The sequence below is a fragment of the Melanerpes formicivorus genome, unplaced genomic scaffold, assembly GCF_026170545.1.
Source record: "Melanerpes formicivorus ecotype bairdi unplaced genomic scaffold, bMelFor1.0.p_v2 SCAF_6, whole genome shotgun sequence".
NCBI classification, from domain to species: Eukaryota; Metazoa; Chordata; class Aves; order Piciformes; family Picidae; genus Melanerpes; species Melanerpes formicivorus.
In genome coordinates, this window is record NW_027142358.1 from 4,199,439 (window position 1) to 4,216,775 (window position 17,337).

The 17,337-nt window shown below is 40.5% G+C and overlaps 1 protein-coding gene across 4 annotated transcripts in view; it reads right to left on the reverse strand.

The window, feature by feature from the left end:
* Positions 1-3,705: 3,705 nt before the first annotated feature.
* The window catches only part of SHOC2 (SHOC2 leucine rich repeat scaffold protein), an 86,567-nt gene continuing 72,935 nt past the window's right edge, over positions 3,706-17,337 (reverse strand). For all 4 annotated transcript variants that reach the window (XM_068139388.1, XM_068139387.1, XM_068139389.1 and 1 more), the window contains 5 exons: positions 16,020-16,208; positions 14,388-14,510; positions 11,662-11,799; positions 10,357-10,474; positions 3,706-8,481 (listed from right to left, as the gene is read on the reverse strand). In XM_068139388.1, the coding sequence (XP_067995489.1) occupies positions 8,273-8,481; positions 10,357-10,474; positions 11,662-11,799; positions 14,388-14,510; positions 16,020-16,208 (777 nt within the window). In that variant the 3' untranslated portion in view covers positions 3,706-8,272. The remainder of the gene's footprint in view (positions 8,482-10,356; positions 10,475-11,661; positions 11,800-14,387; positions 14,511-16,019; positions 16,209-17,337) is intronic.

Below are 17,337 nucleotides of genomic sequence, written 5' to 3' on the forward strand. Positions count from 1 at the left end.
CTACCAAACTACAGCAAATTAAGGGTTCATTATGAGTCTTAAAGAAATATTTTACTAATAGAAAGGGGAGGGGGAAAGAGGGTGTTGTGGAAAGAGCTTTTAAAAGGGAACACTTGTGTGCAATTTTGTAGATAGCATCTTACTCAGAGGCAGTAGGGTAGATTGATTGCTAAAGACTCTTAAAAGGTTTTGCAGTGGGGGGGGGGGGGGAAAAAGGGAAAGAAAAAAATAGTTGCAAGGCATAGAGTCAGCCCATTAATGGTGCAGCCCAGGCTGCCAGCTGCTCACTCAAATACTCCAGATGGCTCCTCCTCTAAAACATCACCATTTGATCTTGGTAACCAAATTATCTGCCACTCTTAAAATCCTAAGTGAGACAAGGCTTCTACAAAGAGAAGGTGCTTTTTATTTGACTGAGATGGATTGCAAAAACAAAACAAATTGGCTTTCAAGGCACTCAGCCTCTTCTAGTTGTATCACAGCTAACCACCTCTAGCCTTTTAACACCCTTTTCCTGCTGTTGCCATCACATACACTTCAGAGCAGCACCTATACCCTATAAAGCTGCTGGCACCCAGATTTCATACAATACTTACATACTAAACACTTCAGCATACAATTGGTATCTGAATCCACAACTTCCCATCAGTGGAAAGTAGGACTTGTCACTGGAGAGCAGCACTGGGAGACTCTGTATCATGAAGCACTTAGGTGGGATTAATTACACAGCCATGTAATCTGTTTGTCTCACCAGAGCCTCCCAAGATGCCATATGGTTATTTTTGAGGCTTTTAATACAGCCTGTAGGACATAAAGTGCCAGAAACAAGACATTTCCTTCACTTTTCACTCAACTACTGCCAAGATGCACGGCTCTTCTGACGCCAGGCTCATCTGTGGATGCTACTCACTTCACTCATTCCAACAAGAAGTCATCATGTCCAGCAAGCTCCCTCAACCCCAGTGGTTGCTGAGTGCTGTCTGGATGACACCAATTATTGTCAGGGGATGCTACTGGAAAACTGCCTTTTTAAACAAAACAAACAACCTATGGTAATGTCTTCCACAGCTTTCTGTAAAGGCTTCAGGGAGGAAAAATAAATCCCAACCAGTGCTGTTGCACACTAGAAAGTTCCCAATATCTTCAGAAAATGCTGAGCTTTGGTAGTTTAAAAAGGCCATCTGAAATAACCAAAATCACATCTTCCACAACTATGCACTCTTACCAACATGAGCAAAGTATTTTAAATCCTGGTGTTCCTGAAATCAGCATACTACAGATAATTTAATATCGAGTTTGTTTCTCACACCTACTTGCAAAAGTCAATTACAATGAACTCCTTCCCCTGATTAGCTATTGCAGTGGGTAGCTTGCATCTGAAGTCTAAACTGCTGTCTGAACATTGCCTAGTGGGATTATCCCCACTGGAATTTAGGACTACACTTTATCACTCAGCTTTAGTTTTCATACCAGAATTATACTTTTTATCCTGCAAACTAGGACGCAAAGAACAAAATCGCTTGTTAATGGCCATGAATTAGGAAAAAATAATCATCGCTGGGACTAGAAAACTATGGAGAAGTTGTTGCAGAGAGCTCCAACCCCCCCTTCCCCCCACCTCTATCAGCGGAGGTTTGATGGGGGAAGACAAAGGCGCGAAACTGCCTTCCCCTCCCCCTCGGGGAAAGGTAAAAGGCGCCCATGCTACAGCAAGAATTCTCACAGAATGGAAGAGGGTTTGTTTGGAGAGAAGATTAAAAAAAAAAAAGAGAGAACTCACGATTTGGAGAAAAACCATGGCCATTTACAACACCCCCCAAAACCCTCAAGAATAGTAACAAAGCAGATGAACAGGAAAAAGGCTGTTCATAAAATTCTCAGAATCCAAGAACTAGGAGTCACCAAATGAAATAAGGTGGTGTGCTCTGAAGCAAACAAAAGGAAGCACTTTTTCACCCAGCACATAATTATATTGTGGAATTATCAGAAGCAGGATGCTGCAGAAGCCAGAAATACAAAGAGATTTAGACTTTTTGTAAAAACAACAAACAAACAAAAGAAAGCACTTTCGAGTACTTTCTTCTGTGAATTTCCCTAATCTGTCAAGGGCTCCTGAATACAGTGCTGCAGATGGGGCTTCCTTTTCACAAACCCTTCAGTCTCCGGTTAGCCAGGTCTGCAGCAGTACACCAGAGGAACTGCATGGGCCTGTTGGTTCAGTACACACCTGCCACTCAGCCCTGTCAAGCAGGGGAGGGATGTTATGTGGCCCAACTTCACTGCATGGGACAGCCACTAGTGATGAGGCTGGCCGGCTCTTCGGCTCGTTTGCAGATTGCTGGATCACTAACAGGGATTGACGCAACTCAAACACAGAGCCTTGGGCAGTTTGATCTGACCATCTACTGATTTTAATCAGCAGACTTCTGGTGAAAGGGCAGAGAGACTCAGATAATCACACAAGTGATTGCTGCACACTAGGAAACCCAGCACAGCGTTTTTAAGCAACCAGCTATAGCAAGTACCCTGGTGCCTTCCTCATCCTCATCATATCCAACCTGCAGAGGCATTCTTATTCTGCCTTCAAAGAACACTAGTTTTGGGGGTTTTGTTTGTAGGACATGATGTAAGCATAACCTTCTTGAAACAGTGTCTGCTGTAATGAACTTGGCAGAGTTAAAAGACATCAGTTTAGAGCTGCAGAACATCAGCTTGGCAATATACTATGAATAGAATAGAATTAACCAGGTTGGAAAAGACCTTCAAGATCATCAAGTCCAACCTATCACCCAACACCATCTAACCAACTAAACCATGGCGCCAAGCACCCCATCCAGTCTCTTCCTAAACAACTCCAGTGATGGTGACTCCACCACCTCCCTGGGCAGCCCATTCCAATGGCCAATTACTCCTTCTGTGAAGAACTTCTTCCTAACAGCCAGGCTAAACCTCCCCTGGCACAGCTTGAGGCTGTGTCCTCTTGTTCTGGTGCTGCTTGCCTGGGAGAAGAGACCAACCTCCACCCATCTACAGCCTCCCTTCAGGTAGTTGTAGAGAGCAATAAGGTCTCCCCTGAGCCTCCTCCTCTCCAGGCTAAGCAACCCCAGCTCCCTCAGCCTCTCCTCATAGGGCTTGTGTTCCAAATCCCTCACCAACTTTGTTGCCCTTCTCTGGACACACTCCAGCAAGTCAACATCCTTCCTAACCTGAGGGGCCCAGAACTGGACACAGGACTCAAGGTGTGGCCTAACCAGTGCAGTGTACCGGGGCAGAATGACCTCCCTGCTCCTGCTGGCCACACTGTTCCTGATACAGGCCAGGATGTCATTGGCCCTCTTGGCCACCTGGGCACACTGCAGGCTCATGTTCAGCCTACCATCAACCAGTACCCCCAGGTCCCTCTCTGCCTGGCTGCTCTCCAGCCACTCTGACCCCAGCCTACACGACTGAGTAAAGCAGTTACTGTAGTGCAACTTTTTTAAGTTTCCTGCAATTGTTCTATGTGAAATTTTGTACTTTAATTGAGGTCTTTTGAAGAGTGAGGAGTCTATAATGAGAAAGCAGTTCTGGACAATTTGGGGCACTGCAAAAAGCACAACTTAGCTGCAAGTGAATGTTAGGAACACTAGAAGACTTTCAAAAGACTCGGGGGCAGCTTATTTACAAATATACTATTTATAATGAATGCATTGGTACAGAATGACTCTTATAAAAAAAGCAAGGCAATCTTTTATATAGACATAACAATCAACATTACAATAATTCAGATTAAAAGTACATTTCTGTAGACTGTTTACACTCTTGTTTAGCTTTTAACCACAAAATTAGCGTGGTCTGGTATCTTTCCACAGCAAAAGTCCTGTGCAGTCCTGGTTAAGACCTAAACATCAGAATAATAAACATGAATTTTCTGATCTTTGCTAATGTAAAAAACAAAACCCATTTGCAGATACTATGATTTGTTTGTAATTGTCCTTACTGTGCCTCGAAGATTGTGTTGTGCAAATTGCTGCCAACTGCACGTTTCTAATCTAATTTCTAATTAGAAGCTATTCCAGCATGCTGATTTGATACAACCAAGGCGTGATACTGATAGACGAAAGTTCTTAGTTGCATACAGATATGAAGACTCCCCTGATAGGGGTTTGTACTGATTCAGAGATTTCAATTTATTTGGGGGGGGGAGGGGTTTAAAGGGGGAAAAAAAAAGAAAAAGGGAAAAAAAAAGAACCTCTTGGAAGTTTCCTAGTTGTTAAATAAAAGGTATTTTCCATACTCCCAGGATTAAAGATGATACTTGAATTCCAGGTGACACGATGAGTTTAAGCGCTAACCAGCTAGACAGCTTGAGTGCTAATTTACTGAATTATGTACATGAGCAAACATGACCTTCAAGAAGTCTGAACATGCACTTTCTCACACAACATCAGCAAAAGATGGACAAAACTGCAGAGAAAAAAACTAAACCCAAGAGAAGCACTGAAGAGAATTACTCCACAACCCAAATCTCTTTCTAAAACTTGCATATGGGTTTCCAAGTTTCCTACAGCATCTGGCACAAAGGAGATTACACGACTGTATGATCCAACTTTACAACCACTGCGTTAATACTGGACAGCGTTGGTGGTGAACTTAAATATGGGACAGCCAGAGAGAGAAGTTTAATGGATTTACACTGAAAAAAACAAGAAACCAAACCCCAAACATTTTTTTTGCAAAGAATTACCAAGCAACTTTCTACTTAGTGAATTTAAATGCAGTAGATGACCAGCTTGAGAGTCACAACAGCAGTTGTTCCTTCTTTTCATTATTTAACAAATTTTTGCTCTGCTTCACACCTTGCCAGATCTCCATAATGCTATATAATACTATATAGTCTATCATAGAGTAATTTAGGTTGATTCAGGAGCGTGTCTTCAATGGGGCATGTGTATACGTACATATTCTTATGCACGCAGGCACAAACACATACAAAGTGGGTATTATGTCTCTGGGCAAGCAATCAACGTCATGATTTTCACCCAAAGTAAAGATTGTCACATTTTCCAACAACCCTTGTAAATTATTTTCCCCAGTGTGCCAAGGGGGATGAATACTTAAGAGAAGTACCTGGGAATCACCTGTTCCTCCACCTGGTTTTCAAAGATGCTGTGAAGGGCTAATTTCTCCACCTTGTCTATGCTGTCATACATACATAGATACACATATATGTATGTATGTATGTATATACACACTGGTCAGGACAAAGTTCTTTCTCCTTCACACTTTAATAAAAGGAAACCAGCACGTGTCAATCTGAATGTTACCAGCCATTAAATGCAATTCAGAAACTGCACCACTTCACAATCCAGCATCCTGGGCAACACAAGAGTCTGTTGTATCAGAATGTAAAATTCTCCTGAATGATCAGGACAGCTGGAATGACCTGGAGCTGTGCATATATGCATCTATTCCAAATCCATGCCACATATTTAATACTTGAACTTTGGGATTATTTTGAAGGACTTTTTGAAATTCTTCTGATCTGATTTCTCCTGTGCCAGAACTTCCCTCACACTGCTTTTATTCAACCCTTTCCTAAAACAACTGAAAAGGAATTAGCATTCCCCCTCAGAACGTGTAAACTCACGACTCCTGCCACAGGGCTCAGGATTATCTGGCATTGCAACAACCATACTAGCACAAAGATAGTTTGAAAAAATATCCTGTTTTTAATATAGTCATGAATTAAAACATAGCTTTATTTATTCCTCTAAGTGTAATGAAAAGAATCGTTGGGGTTTTTAAGCGAGAGTAACGAGCGCTATTTGGGTAGCTATCTTCTTCAAGGAGAAGTTCTGTGACAGAGGGTCAGCTCCGATCATACAGTCATTAACCATGTACCTTCACAAGGTGAATAATCAACATATTTACAAACTACACAAATTCAATCCCGTCAACTCTTATAAAAAAATGGGATTGAGGAGCAGACAGGGAATGAGACCAAGATGCTTGGAAACACAAGGGGGTCGCCACTCTTGTTTTAAGAAACCGTGTTAATTAAACCAGTTTCCTGTAGTGACTTGAGGGCACGAATACAGACTTAGCAGTATATGATCAGAAGTCAGATTACAGTCTCAATACCAAGCATTTCAGCATCTTCATATTTTAATACCTTAATGCTGAGAAAGAATAAGTTCAGGCAGAACTGTAAGGAACTAGCCTTTCATAAACTAAAGTCTAAACTGAAAAGCTACAGTAGATGTGAAAAAAAAAGGGAAACAAAAGCTGAGGGGAGACAGAGAGACAGAGTGTGTGAGAAAGAACAGAACATTACTTAGTAAAATCCAGTGACATCTACAATAGTTTTACAGCATGTTTAAGCCCTCTAAGGTTTTATATCTCCACCTGCCTTCCATTTAAACTTACTCCTTGTTAAAGAAAAGACATACAATGAAACAGAATGCAAATAGATCAATCAAAGCAATATGCCTAAGCATGCCTGAAAGCCAGAAACAATGTTGCCCAAACTTCTGCATGTGAAATAGATTCTCCATGGCATCAGTTGATTTGATTTTGTTCAGAAGGTACAGTCCTCTAAGTCATACTACTCCAGCAGCAATTCCAATTAGTATAAACTGGACAGTTCTTGAGTAACTATGGAATGCAACCACTTTGAGTTTCTACCCTCCTGAAAAAGGATGACTTGGCCCTGCAAGTGCAGCAACAGTGTAAATCTCCCTGAAGCATCTTCTGCCTTTTAAACAACCAAGAAAGTCAGGATAAAACTGAATGTCCACTACTTACAGTATTTCTCTTGAGCTACCAACATCTATGCACAAATGAAAAAGGTGCCTCTTTTTTAACAGATTGGTTTAATACTGAAACAGATAGGATGAAGTTAAGAAAGAATAATCAAGATACTGAACTGAATATTTTGAAGCAAGTGCCCCAGCTGTGGGGGAAAAGTGCATTTAGTTCAGCAGCAAAACAGCACAGTGTGAAGATATTGTGCTTGGACACAGAAGTTCCGTAATGGAAGGAGGTACAAGGCAAGTCAAGATATAAAACCATAGTACATTGTTAACCAACCTTAAAACTTACATATATTGCAGTGTTTAAAAGTAAGACACATTCATTTATTGTACAAGGACTATAAGCAATCCTTAAAATTGCCTGTTGTAGTTTATGACTCAAGATTGTAATAAAAATGTACATATATATTATTTCCTTGCCACTTAACTGTACTGTTAGACCTCACAGGCTTGTTACTTCACGAAATGAAAACCGCTCTTCGCCGAGTACACTCGATGGTTTTACCGATTGGAAAAGGTTTACTTGTGCTAGAAAAGACCAACCTCAAAAGGCTCAGTTCAGATATGTTATGCCTGCAACTGATAACTCAGGGAAGCAAGACTTACAGGAATTCAAGCTTTTTGTTTTGTTTTGCTTTTGCTTTTTCTTTTGACTGCATCCTTTTCACCTGCCTGTTGTCCTGATGAAGTAGATGTTTTTAAGTGTACAAATCGGTTGATAGAAAGTCATCAGCAGAGGCATATAAATTCTAAGATATGATTGATTAAAACAGAGCAAATCAGAATAAAACAAAATCCAGTGATTTACTCTGACTGTAAACAATATAAAAAAACCACCATTTGCTTCAAATCTCAAAATAAGTTAAAAGAAAATCCCAACCTCAGGACACGTGACCCCTTCAGGGGTCACTTTTTGGGTCACTTCTGACCCCCCAAAAAAAACCAACCCAAACCAAAACCAACCCACCCACACCCCCCCAAAAAAAAAAACCCAAACAAAAAAAAGGGAGGAAAACAGAAAAGTTCATTATATAAAGGTTATACATCTTCCTCTTAACTGAAAGTAAATCTAAGCAGAACCGTATTTGTCCCTTAAATTTAAACTTTTGAGTTCATTGGCAATTGCTTTAAAACGAACTGGCATCTCCAGATTTTTTTCAGACAACTTCCATCCAATTCAGCAAAGAAAGCTTAAACAAGCATTTTTACAGAATTTTTTCCAAAACAAAAAACCAAACCAAAAACCAAAACCAAAGGAAAAAAAAAAAACCTCTAAATGGCTATGATTCCTCTATTAGCAGAAACACATAATGCAGTCTTAAATTTGCCTTCTTATATTATTTATATATATATTTTTTAATATATATATATATAATATAATATAAACCACATATATTATATTATATATACATATACAGACAATTACAACATTAATGCAGTTTGTGTTTTGTACAGTGTATTGGACAATCCGATCAGCATCAGACCATGGCACGATATGGTCCCTGCATTTTTAGGAACTGGATGATGAAGGAGGGTCCTCCTGCGACAATCTGAGGTGGAAGGTGGCTGAGTGGGCAGTTCTCAATACTCATTATTGACAGTTTGCTGCAAAGAGCCAGCTCAAAGGGAAGGCTGTGCAGATTGGGGTTGTCATTCAAATACAGTTCTTCCAGATTCTCCAGTGTACCTGGTAAAAAGAAAATAATACAGAGTAGTGGGTTTTTTGATTCATGCAGTTCATCTTTTAGACAGAAGCTCAAAGTCCACTTGAAGTTTCTTTACTATGTAGAGTCAGTGACTCATCTAAATTCCTATTTTCAGGCACAGCAAGTTTTCTCTTCGCTGGTGCCTAAGCAAAATCCCGTTCGCTTTAGCTTCCCTGTAAAAATATCCGTTACTATAACTCCTTTAAATAACAACTGAACTGCAAAGACACAGAACAAGAGACCTGAGAGAGACTTCACTCTAACTGTTCAGCCAAGTGCTTTGCAATTTTGCAAGCAACTGAACAACTAACTAATGAGAGTGGTCTGGAAAATATTTATGCCATACAGCATCTATTATCCCCTTAAAAATATCTATGCAGTTAGAACTCATGTATTAGAGACCTGAAGATTTAACTGTAATGTGCCACAGGAAGAAAGGAGGAAGCATCTCTGCACAGCAGAAAATTTGTTAAATGGAACAAAGCTGTGTCAAAATATTTTCCTGAATTCACGTTTTACAACTTGCCTCCACTACAGCTACAGCAACACAGATTAACCAGAAGCTGGCTAACAGAGTAACTACTTCTTTTTTAAAACCTCCATTCTTCTGCAGCAGTCAAAATTAAAACATATCTTTGACTAACAGTCTAAACTTACAAGTCCTCCTCAAAATATCCCCCCCCATTTTCCAATCTCATATCCCATAAACATTTCCTATAACCTACAATCTTTCACAACAGATAGCGGTAGCCAGGGCTCAAGGCACACTAAACCAACAGAAAGAAAGGTCTACAGAAGAAATAATGAGAAATAGCTGACAGCATGATAAATCAAGCAGTCACATCTGAAAATAGTTAGCTATTCTCTAATCTGTTAAGACGACCAGCTTTAATAATCAAATTGTACTTCCACAAGAGTGTTTCAAGTGTCCTGACTGATTTTAATTACACAGCTCATTTCCACAGCAGCCAAACTCACTCCACTAACCTATGAACTAAATTACAAAGCTCCAGATTTAGGCTGTTTTAGGCTCTCCTCACATGGAGACACACAGATGATGAGCAAAAGCTGTAATGTCTCTTCACTAAAAGATGCTAGGAGAAGCAGACCGTGTCTTCCCCATCTGTACATCACTGTTTCTGACCACATTTTCCTTTCTGTAGCTTGTCACAATATTTTTTTCCTCCAGAATAAGCTCCAGCTTTTAATATTTAAACTTCAGGGCTCAAAATCATGGTCTGGACCTATATGCTTGTGACCAACTATGAAAGAAATGCGGGCTTTCAGCTCCAGATGCTCCAAATATCACTTACTCTGAATGTCTCCAGTAGACAAAAGAATCCTACTCCTCCCTTTCTTTCTGTAGATTTCCTCCTCTCCAGCACCTTTTCTTAGCTCATCAAGGTGAAAAACAGTGTGATGGTCTATAAACAGAACTGTATGTTGAGGACTATGAGCAGAAACATTTGCTATCTGCCCCTAACACAAGGTTTGCCTCTGCACCAACTGGTGGGTTTCCTTTCTCCCTCCAAGAACAGGTTTATGAAGCTGACTGATTGATAACACAAGAAGTGTGGGATATTTGGAAAGAAAATGAATCCCCCCATTCCAAGTTAATGTGTGTTCAGTACCTTTCTGCAGAAGACCTGAAAAAAGCTAGGCCATTCATTTCACCACAGCTCAGCAAGATAAGGATCACGTACTACAATGCTGTTCCTGTGGCGCATGCTTCACATCAGGCTGTGTACATCTAGAAGTTTCAAATGAATTTTGTGGCCTCAGCTTATGAGCAGGGGTAGATACCTATCTTATGTGTCAGTAACTGGTTTGGCTCAGGCCAGAAAAAGGGATCTTACCAATTTCCTCAGGAAGGTGTGTAAGAAGATTCTCTCCAAGCCCAAGGTGCGTCAGATTGGTAAGGTGACCGATACCTCTGGGAAGTGTGGTCAACTGATTATTAGTGAGAACCAATTTCTAAGGGAAAACATATTTAAAACAAAAAAATACAAAACTTAATGATTTCTGATGTGAATGACAAGAAGATATCTAACTGATAAATTCATGGGTTCTACTCTCCAACATTTCATAGTACCATAGTATCAGCCAGGGTTGGAAGGGACCACAAGGATCATCTAGTTCCAACCCCCCTGCCACGGGCTGGGACACCCCACACTACATCAGGCTGGCCAGAGCCTCATCCAGCCTGGGCTTAAACATCCCCAGGGACAGGGCCTCAACCACCTCCCTGGACAACCCATTCCAGGGCTTCACCACTCTCATGGTGAAGAACTTCTTCCTCACGTCCAGCCTGAATCTCCCCACCTCCAGCTTCATTCCATTCCCCCTAGTCCTGTCACTACCTGAGATCCTGAGAAGTCCTTCCCCAGCCTTCTCGTAGGCCCCCTTCAGATACTGGAAGGCCACAATTAGGTCACCTCAGAGCCTTCTCTTCTCCAGACTGAACAGCCCCAACTCTTTCAGTCTGTCCTCATAGGAGAGGTGCTCCAGCCCTCTGATCATCCTCGTGGCCCTTCTCTGGACACGTTCCAGCATGTCCATATCCCTCTTGTAACAGGGGCTCCAGAACTGGACACAGTACTCCAGGTGGGGTCTCACCATAGCTGAGTAGAGGAGGAGAATCACCTCCCTTGACCTGCTGGCCACACTTCTCTTCATGCAGCCCAGGATCTGATTGGCTTTCCTGGCTGCAAGTGCACATTGAGAGCTCATGTTGAGCTTCTCGTCCACCAGCACCCCCAAGCCTCTCTCCTCAGGGCTGCTTTCCAGCCAACAAAAAATTCCCTATCCTTCAACAACATTTCAGGCATCTCTTAAGCATCACTAAACATAAGAACAAAATTGTGCCTAGTAAAACATGTACCTAAAAATGAAAGATTGCATGAACATGACTGAAATCAGAAGCTATTTCTGTACTGATAGTACAACAGCCAAACTCTTCAAAACGTGTTTGTTCAGTATGAACTGCTAAATCCGGGCAAGAATTAGTCGGGACAGATTACGGATGAAGTTGCACAAGGTTATTAACTTTGTGGTGCTATGTCCAGTCCCACAAAGCTCTCCTCAACAAACCAGATGTAATTAAATAAGTATGGTGTAAATAAAGGACATCAGATGTTTATCTTGGCCAGTTCTTGTTTCACCTGCAGATCCTTGAGGTAAGCTATTTCGTTTGGCAAGGATTCCAGTTTGTTTTCCTCCAGATCTAACTCTCGGAGCTTCCGTAGATTGCCGATTCCATGCGGAAGTTTCTTTAGTAGATTGTTTGACAAGATCAGAACCTTCAAAAAAACAACCACCACAAATCAAAAAACAACAGAACACACAGAATTTCAGCAACACAGTAGGTAAAGAGCAAATTAAGACAGGATCTTTTTATATTTTCAAGTAATGATGTCCCAGATTAGCCTACGCTTTAAATGATGGAAGCGAAATGAAGAGTGGGGTTTTTTTAATGGATAAAAAACAAATCCATGATTAACTTTTTCTTTACATGTCTTTAATGAGCTACATACATAGATCCATAACAGAATTCTTTTAAATATTATTTTATACATTAATAAATGCAGAACAAAACCAAAGACAACCTTATTTCTTAAAATGAACAAACAAAAGCAAAAACCCTTCTTGGACTTCCCTATTACTTTATTACACTTCCTTATAGCTCTCTCATAATCAACCTTTACATTATTTGCTGTGCTTGCCAAGTCCTTCTGAAAAAGTTTAGCATTTCCTCTTCAGACCTATGTCCATTGGTTAGGAAAACTACCAGTAAACACACAGATTAGTGCACCCAAGCAGAACACTGCTTAGGCATCCACTGGCTTTCCAAAATCATAGAATCATAGAATTGGTCAGGGTTGGAAGGGACCACAAGGATCATCTAGCTCCAACCCCGCTGCCATGGGTAGGGATACCTCACGCTAGGTCAGGCTGGCCAGAGCCTCATCCAGCCTGGTCTTAAACACCTCCAGGGATGGGGCCTCAACCTCCTCCCTGGACAACCCATTCCAGGGCTTCACCACATCATCACTACTTCCAGAGCTGCAAAGGGGTGACTTCTGTTTTTTCTGTTTCTCCCTACTTTAACAATACCTATCTTAGCCTCAGTGCTGGCTTATTAAATACACCGAAGAAAATACCAGTAACAGTGGTCTCCTATCACACAACTGCCTCTACTACAGCATAATCCACTTGTTTTTCATCTCCTTTCTCAGTTGACTTAGAAATACTAGGTTCAAAAACTGCATCCCTATTTGCAATGTCAGTTTAACAGAGTTATTCATTATACCACAAGCAAGTTAACAGGGGTTACACAACTATACCATTTTTCCCCCAGAGAAGTCTTGCAGTCCTAACAAGTAACCAAGCCTGGTAACAACACAGTAAGTAGTAATGTAATTACTGATAAAGTAAAGCTATTATCTAGGATGGTAGTATATGCTATCTAACATAAGTATATACAAGAGCACCCAGTGTGGACCCTCATCCTAGCTAGACAACTCCCAGCTGAGTCAGCCAACTTCTACCAGCCCCAACTCCTGCTAGCTTCACGTAACATGGAAACACCAAAGGCAGGAACAGAATAGAAAACCAGGTTAAAATCAAAGTGAAAACCAAAATGAGTAAAAGCCAAAGTCTAAGCATTAGCATAAGCAGTATTTTGGTGGCCTTCCTTTATGCACTACAATATACACAGGGTAAGAATAGTAATGTTTTAATCACATATCAAGAAACAAAGGCAGGAACAGAAAATATTACCCACATGCAATGCACTTGACTTAGCACTGCTGTGGGAAACTTCACTTTTGTGTAAACACTGCCCAGACAGTTCTTTGTATTTGATTCTTTTATTACAGAGAAAAATAATGCTAAGGGCTCCACAGACCACGCAGCTCTCCAGCTGTGGCAGCCAGCAGACCACCAGCAAATCCAGCTGTTAGAGGTTAGTAACTTCTCAATCCTAATGATCACACCCTTAACTTAAAGGGAACTGGGCCACTGAACAGCTCTTACTCAGCCATGTCATCATCACCTTAAACCACAGGAATCATTAATTATTCAGAGCAGCAGACACACTGGGAATTCGCAACTTTAATATGCCACTTGCTATTGTACTTCAGGTTTTTCCCACCAACTTACAGGAGTTATGAAGTCCTCCCAATTGCCTGAACATCTACCTTTATGTCCCTTCAACATGATTAAGTCTGTCTCTGCTAATTGTACCTTGGGAAACAGGATTAGGGGATGCAACAGATTTAGTTCATGGCTTCAACTTACAAGTTCTAGGCCCTCAAATCATTCCCACCCAGCTGCCTGGTTCGAGTCAACTCTGGCTGTAATTCATAGAATGGTCTGGGTTGGAAGGGACCTCTGAAGGTCACTTAGTCCAAGCCCCCCTGCAGTAAGCAGGGGCATCCTCAACTAGATCAGGCTGCCTGGAAAAATTCCAGTTTTCAGATTCCCTGCTGTTTCCATGCTGGTCTCTCCAGGAATTGAACTGAGTTACACCACTAACTTTCTGTTGAGAAAAACATATGCTAAATAGTTACAAATATGCATGTACCCAGGCCTTTGTGAAGAGACACTCATCTAGAGCCTAAAGAAGAACAATATTCAAAAAGCTGCTGACAACAACCATCTCATTTGAAAGCATATGTACATGTACTTATGTGGCTTTATTTGACCCCCAAGTCACAGAATCATAGAATCACTAAGGTTGAAAACAACCTCAAAGATCATCAAGCTCAACCTGTCACCCAAGACCTCATGACTACTAAACCATGGCTTCAACATGTTACTTAAACGTGAAGCAGAGAGCACCAGATTTGTAGAGATTCACTTGGCTGTTCATTTATACTCTTCTCACCTCAAGAGAAACAAGGCCAGATACATCCTCTGGGATTTTCGTGAGCTGATTAGTCGCTAAGTTCAGTTCTACCATACTAGTCCAAGTCCCGAAGTCCAAGGGGAGAGAGGTCAGCTGATTGTCCTGTGATTTAACATATCAAAGATTTAGGGTCCGTGCTTGCAAGAAGCTGGCACAGCATCTGAGAGCTTAGGCAAAGTGCTTACAAAATACTTTGTAACAAAACAGCCTGTAATTAAATCCGAATAAAACGCCGATAATTGGCCAAATGTTTGTTCAGTTCCTCCAAATAAGGAGTCCCAACCTAGAGCTACAGAATTGGTTTTGCATTACTCATATGAACTGAAGTGGAAAAATTAAAAGTACATAGTTCTCAAGATTTCACACGTCCCAGTAGTTGAATCTCTTTGTGTGTGTGTGTGTGTCCTTTCTTGGTTGCACACAGTGGAGGGAGGGGAGGAAAGAGAACACAAAACTCACTATAACTTACAGAAGGTGATACCAGCAATGCTGGAATCCTAGAAGTATATGGTTTGTAAAATAAATGAATAAACAAACAACAACCAAAAACCCTACATAAAAAGAGCAAGCTAAAAAATAACCCCAAGTACACAAGGAAAATAAATCACAGAATCAATAAGGTTGGAAAAGACCTCAAAGAATGTATCTCAATGGCTCAGAGTCAAAGCATCTGAAATTAACCTGAACATCTTAACTGCTTAAAATGTTGATACAAAATTTGATCTCGACCAGACACCACAAAATCAAAAAACAAACAAAAAAAAAAGAAACACCCCCTACAAAAAAACCCAAATAAACAAAACAACAACCCCACAGGTCATAGAAAGTCCTGGCAAACAAGCCAAGCTACAAATGTGATTAACACTGTCTCAACACAAACTGAGAATCTATTGGTGCTAAAACATATTCTAAGATATTCTAGACCTTAGCTACTGTTCAAACATTTTCTTTTTTAAACACTTTAGGTACCTGAAATAAACCCACTGATAAGAAAAACACCAGCTCTTTTCTCCAGTTCTCTTTACTCAGTGTAGGTAGCACAGACTTAAGGTTCTTTTTCTGTGCTTTACAACTACTGAGGAAAGACTCAAAACCTAGGTGTTCAAAGAGTATATTAAAATATATCTGTATCTATATATAGAGAGATACAGACATAGATACATATATAGAGAGATATATATTTGTTTATAATCTAAACTGTAACAATACAAAGGAGGGGGAAATATTTTATATATATAGTATACATATTTTACATAGTTTTGTTTTATAACCTAAACTGTAACAGTACAGGGGAGGGGGAAAAAGAAGCAACTACATATGCTTGTATCTCATGCATCCATTCAAGAGCTTTGTAACCAACTTCCTTATTTTCAGTGTTCAAACTCACACAAATGTGACAAAAGCTTAACTAACAAAAATGAAGACAAATCAACAGCATCTTGAGAGTACATTTGTAAACCAATAGAGAAGTGTTTCTGTATGTGACAGCAGGAGGGTCCACTTCAGCATGATAAATTCATTCCCAGCATCATTACATTTGCCAGAATTTGTGGAGCAGCAAACAGTGCCCCTCATTGATTTTACACACACTAGCATGTTTCTGTGCCTCACCTTCATGTTCAGCTTGCTTAATACTTTAGCTCTAGAGAAAATTCCGAAGGGGATTTTATTGATGCGGTTGTGCTCCATATTGAGAGAGTAGATTGTGGAGAACTGGGACGGGCCACCCACAGGATAGGACTGGAAGCAGTTCCTGGCCAGTGTTAAACTAGTCAGTTTGACAAGGCTGGATAAAAGACCCTGTAGAGAGAAGAAAACCACCCAGGAACTTAGGACAGATTTATGAATACATGTCTTTTCCCTCATGGGTGTAATTGAAACCATTTTCCCCCCTCAAGTCCATCCTCTAAGTAAGTGTTGCAACACACAAACCAGTGTAAAATTTGATAAAACTTCCATCAGCAACAATCTCTCTTCACAGTCATCAGCCTTTACCTTGTTTTTCCCCCTTTCCCCTTACATACAGCCAAAAAAAGCCACACAAAAACAAACCCAAGGGAAGCATTTGGAAATTCCAAATTTATTCCTAAACAGTTATTACTCCACCACCAGTTGTTTGGTTGTTTTTTTATTTTTTTTCCCTTTCTCCCCCTAAGAAATGAAAAGCAAGAGGCCTGGAGTTAAACTGGATCATGATAGCTGCCCCTCGAATCCAGTCTCGTTTCACTTCACAAGCTAATTAGATTCCAAAATCTCAGCAGTACGGAGCTCAGAGTTTATCTGTTCGTTGTGTGCCAAGCACGTTGCTGGAACTGTGGGGATGAATAATGAGATCAAAATTACTGCTGAAGTATCACCTTTGCTTATTACTATGCCAACTTGCATTCAGCCCTATTTTCTTAAGTATTACAGAAATTGGAGATTTATGCATGGCGCTACACGCTATAAATAATGCAACATCTGCAATCAGGAACAAGCGCTAACAAGATAATGATGCCAACCATACTCTTAATGTCAGTATTTCTGGAGTGCCATTTCAGTGCTATATTCACTGTAAAAGCTTTAAGAACGTGGCTTTGCTGTTTCTCTGCTGGTGTTTTCTTTGGCTACTTTTCTACACAGTTTAACATCGTTGTAAATACACTGGGATTAAACAGAGACTTGCCCACAAGTCGCGGCTAAAACTTTAAGCACTGAAATACAATTCTGGGGGCATCTTGACAAGTATCAGTGAAGCAATATTCCCCCTGAAGACAAAATAATGGATCTCCAAATCAGTATTCATCTAACCTAATCATTAACTACAATAATCTTCGATTAGGAAATACTGCTTCTAGCTATACATTAATTAACAGATATTCTTTGTCCTAGGGTTAGGCAGTCCCTCAGCTCTGTTACAAACACACTTTATTGCTTCAAATGGATCTTG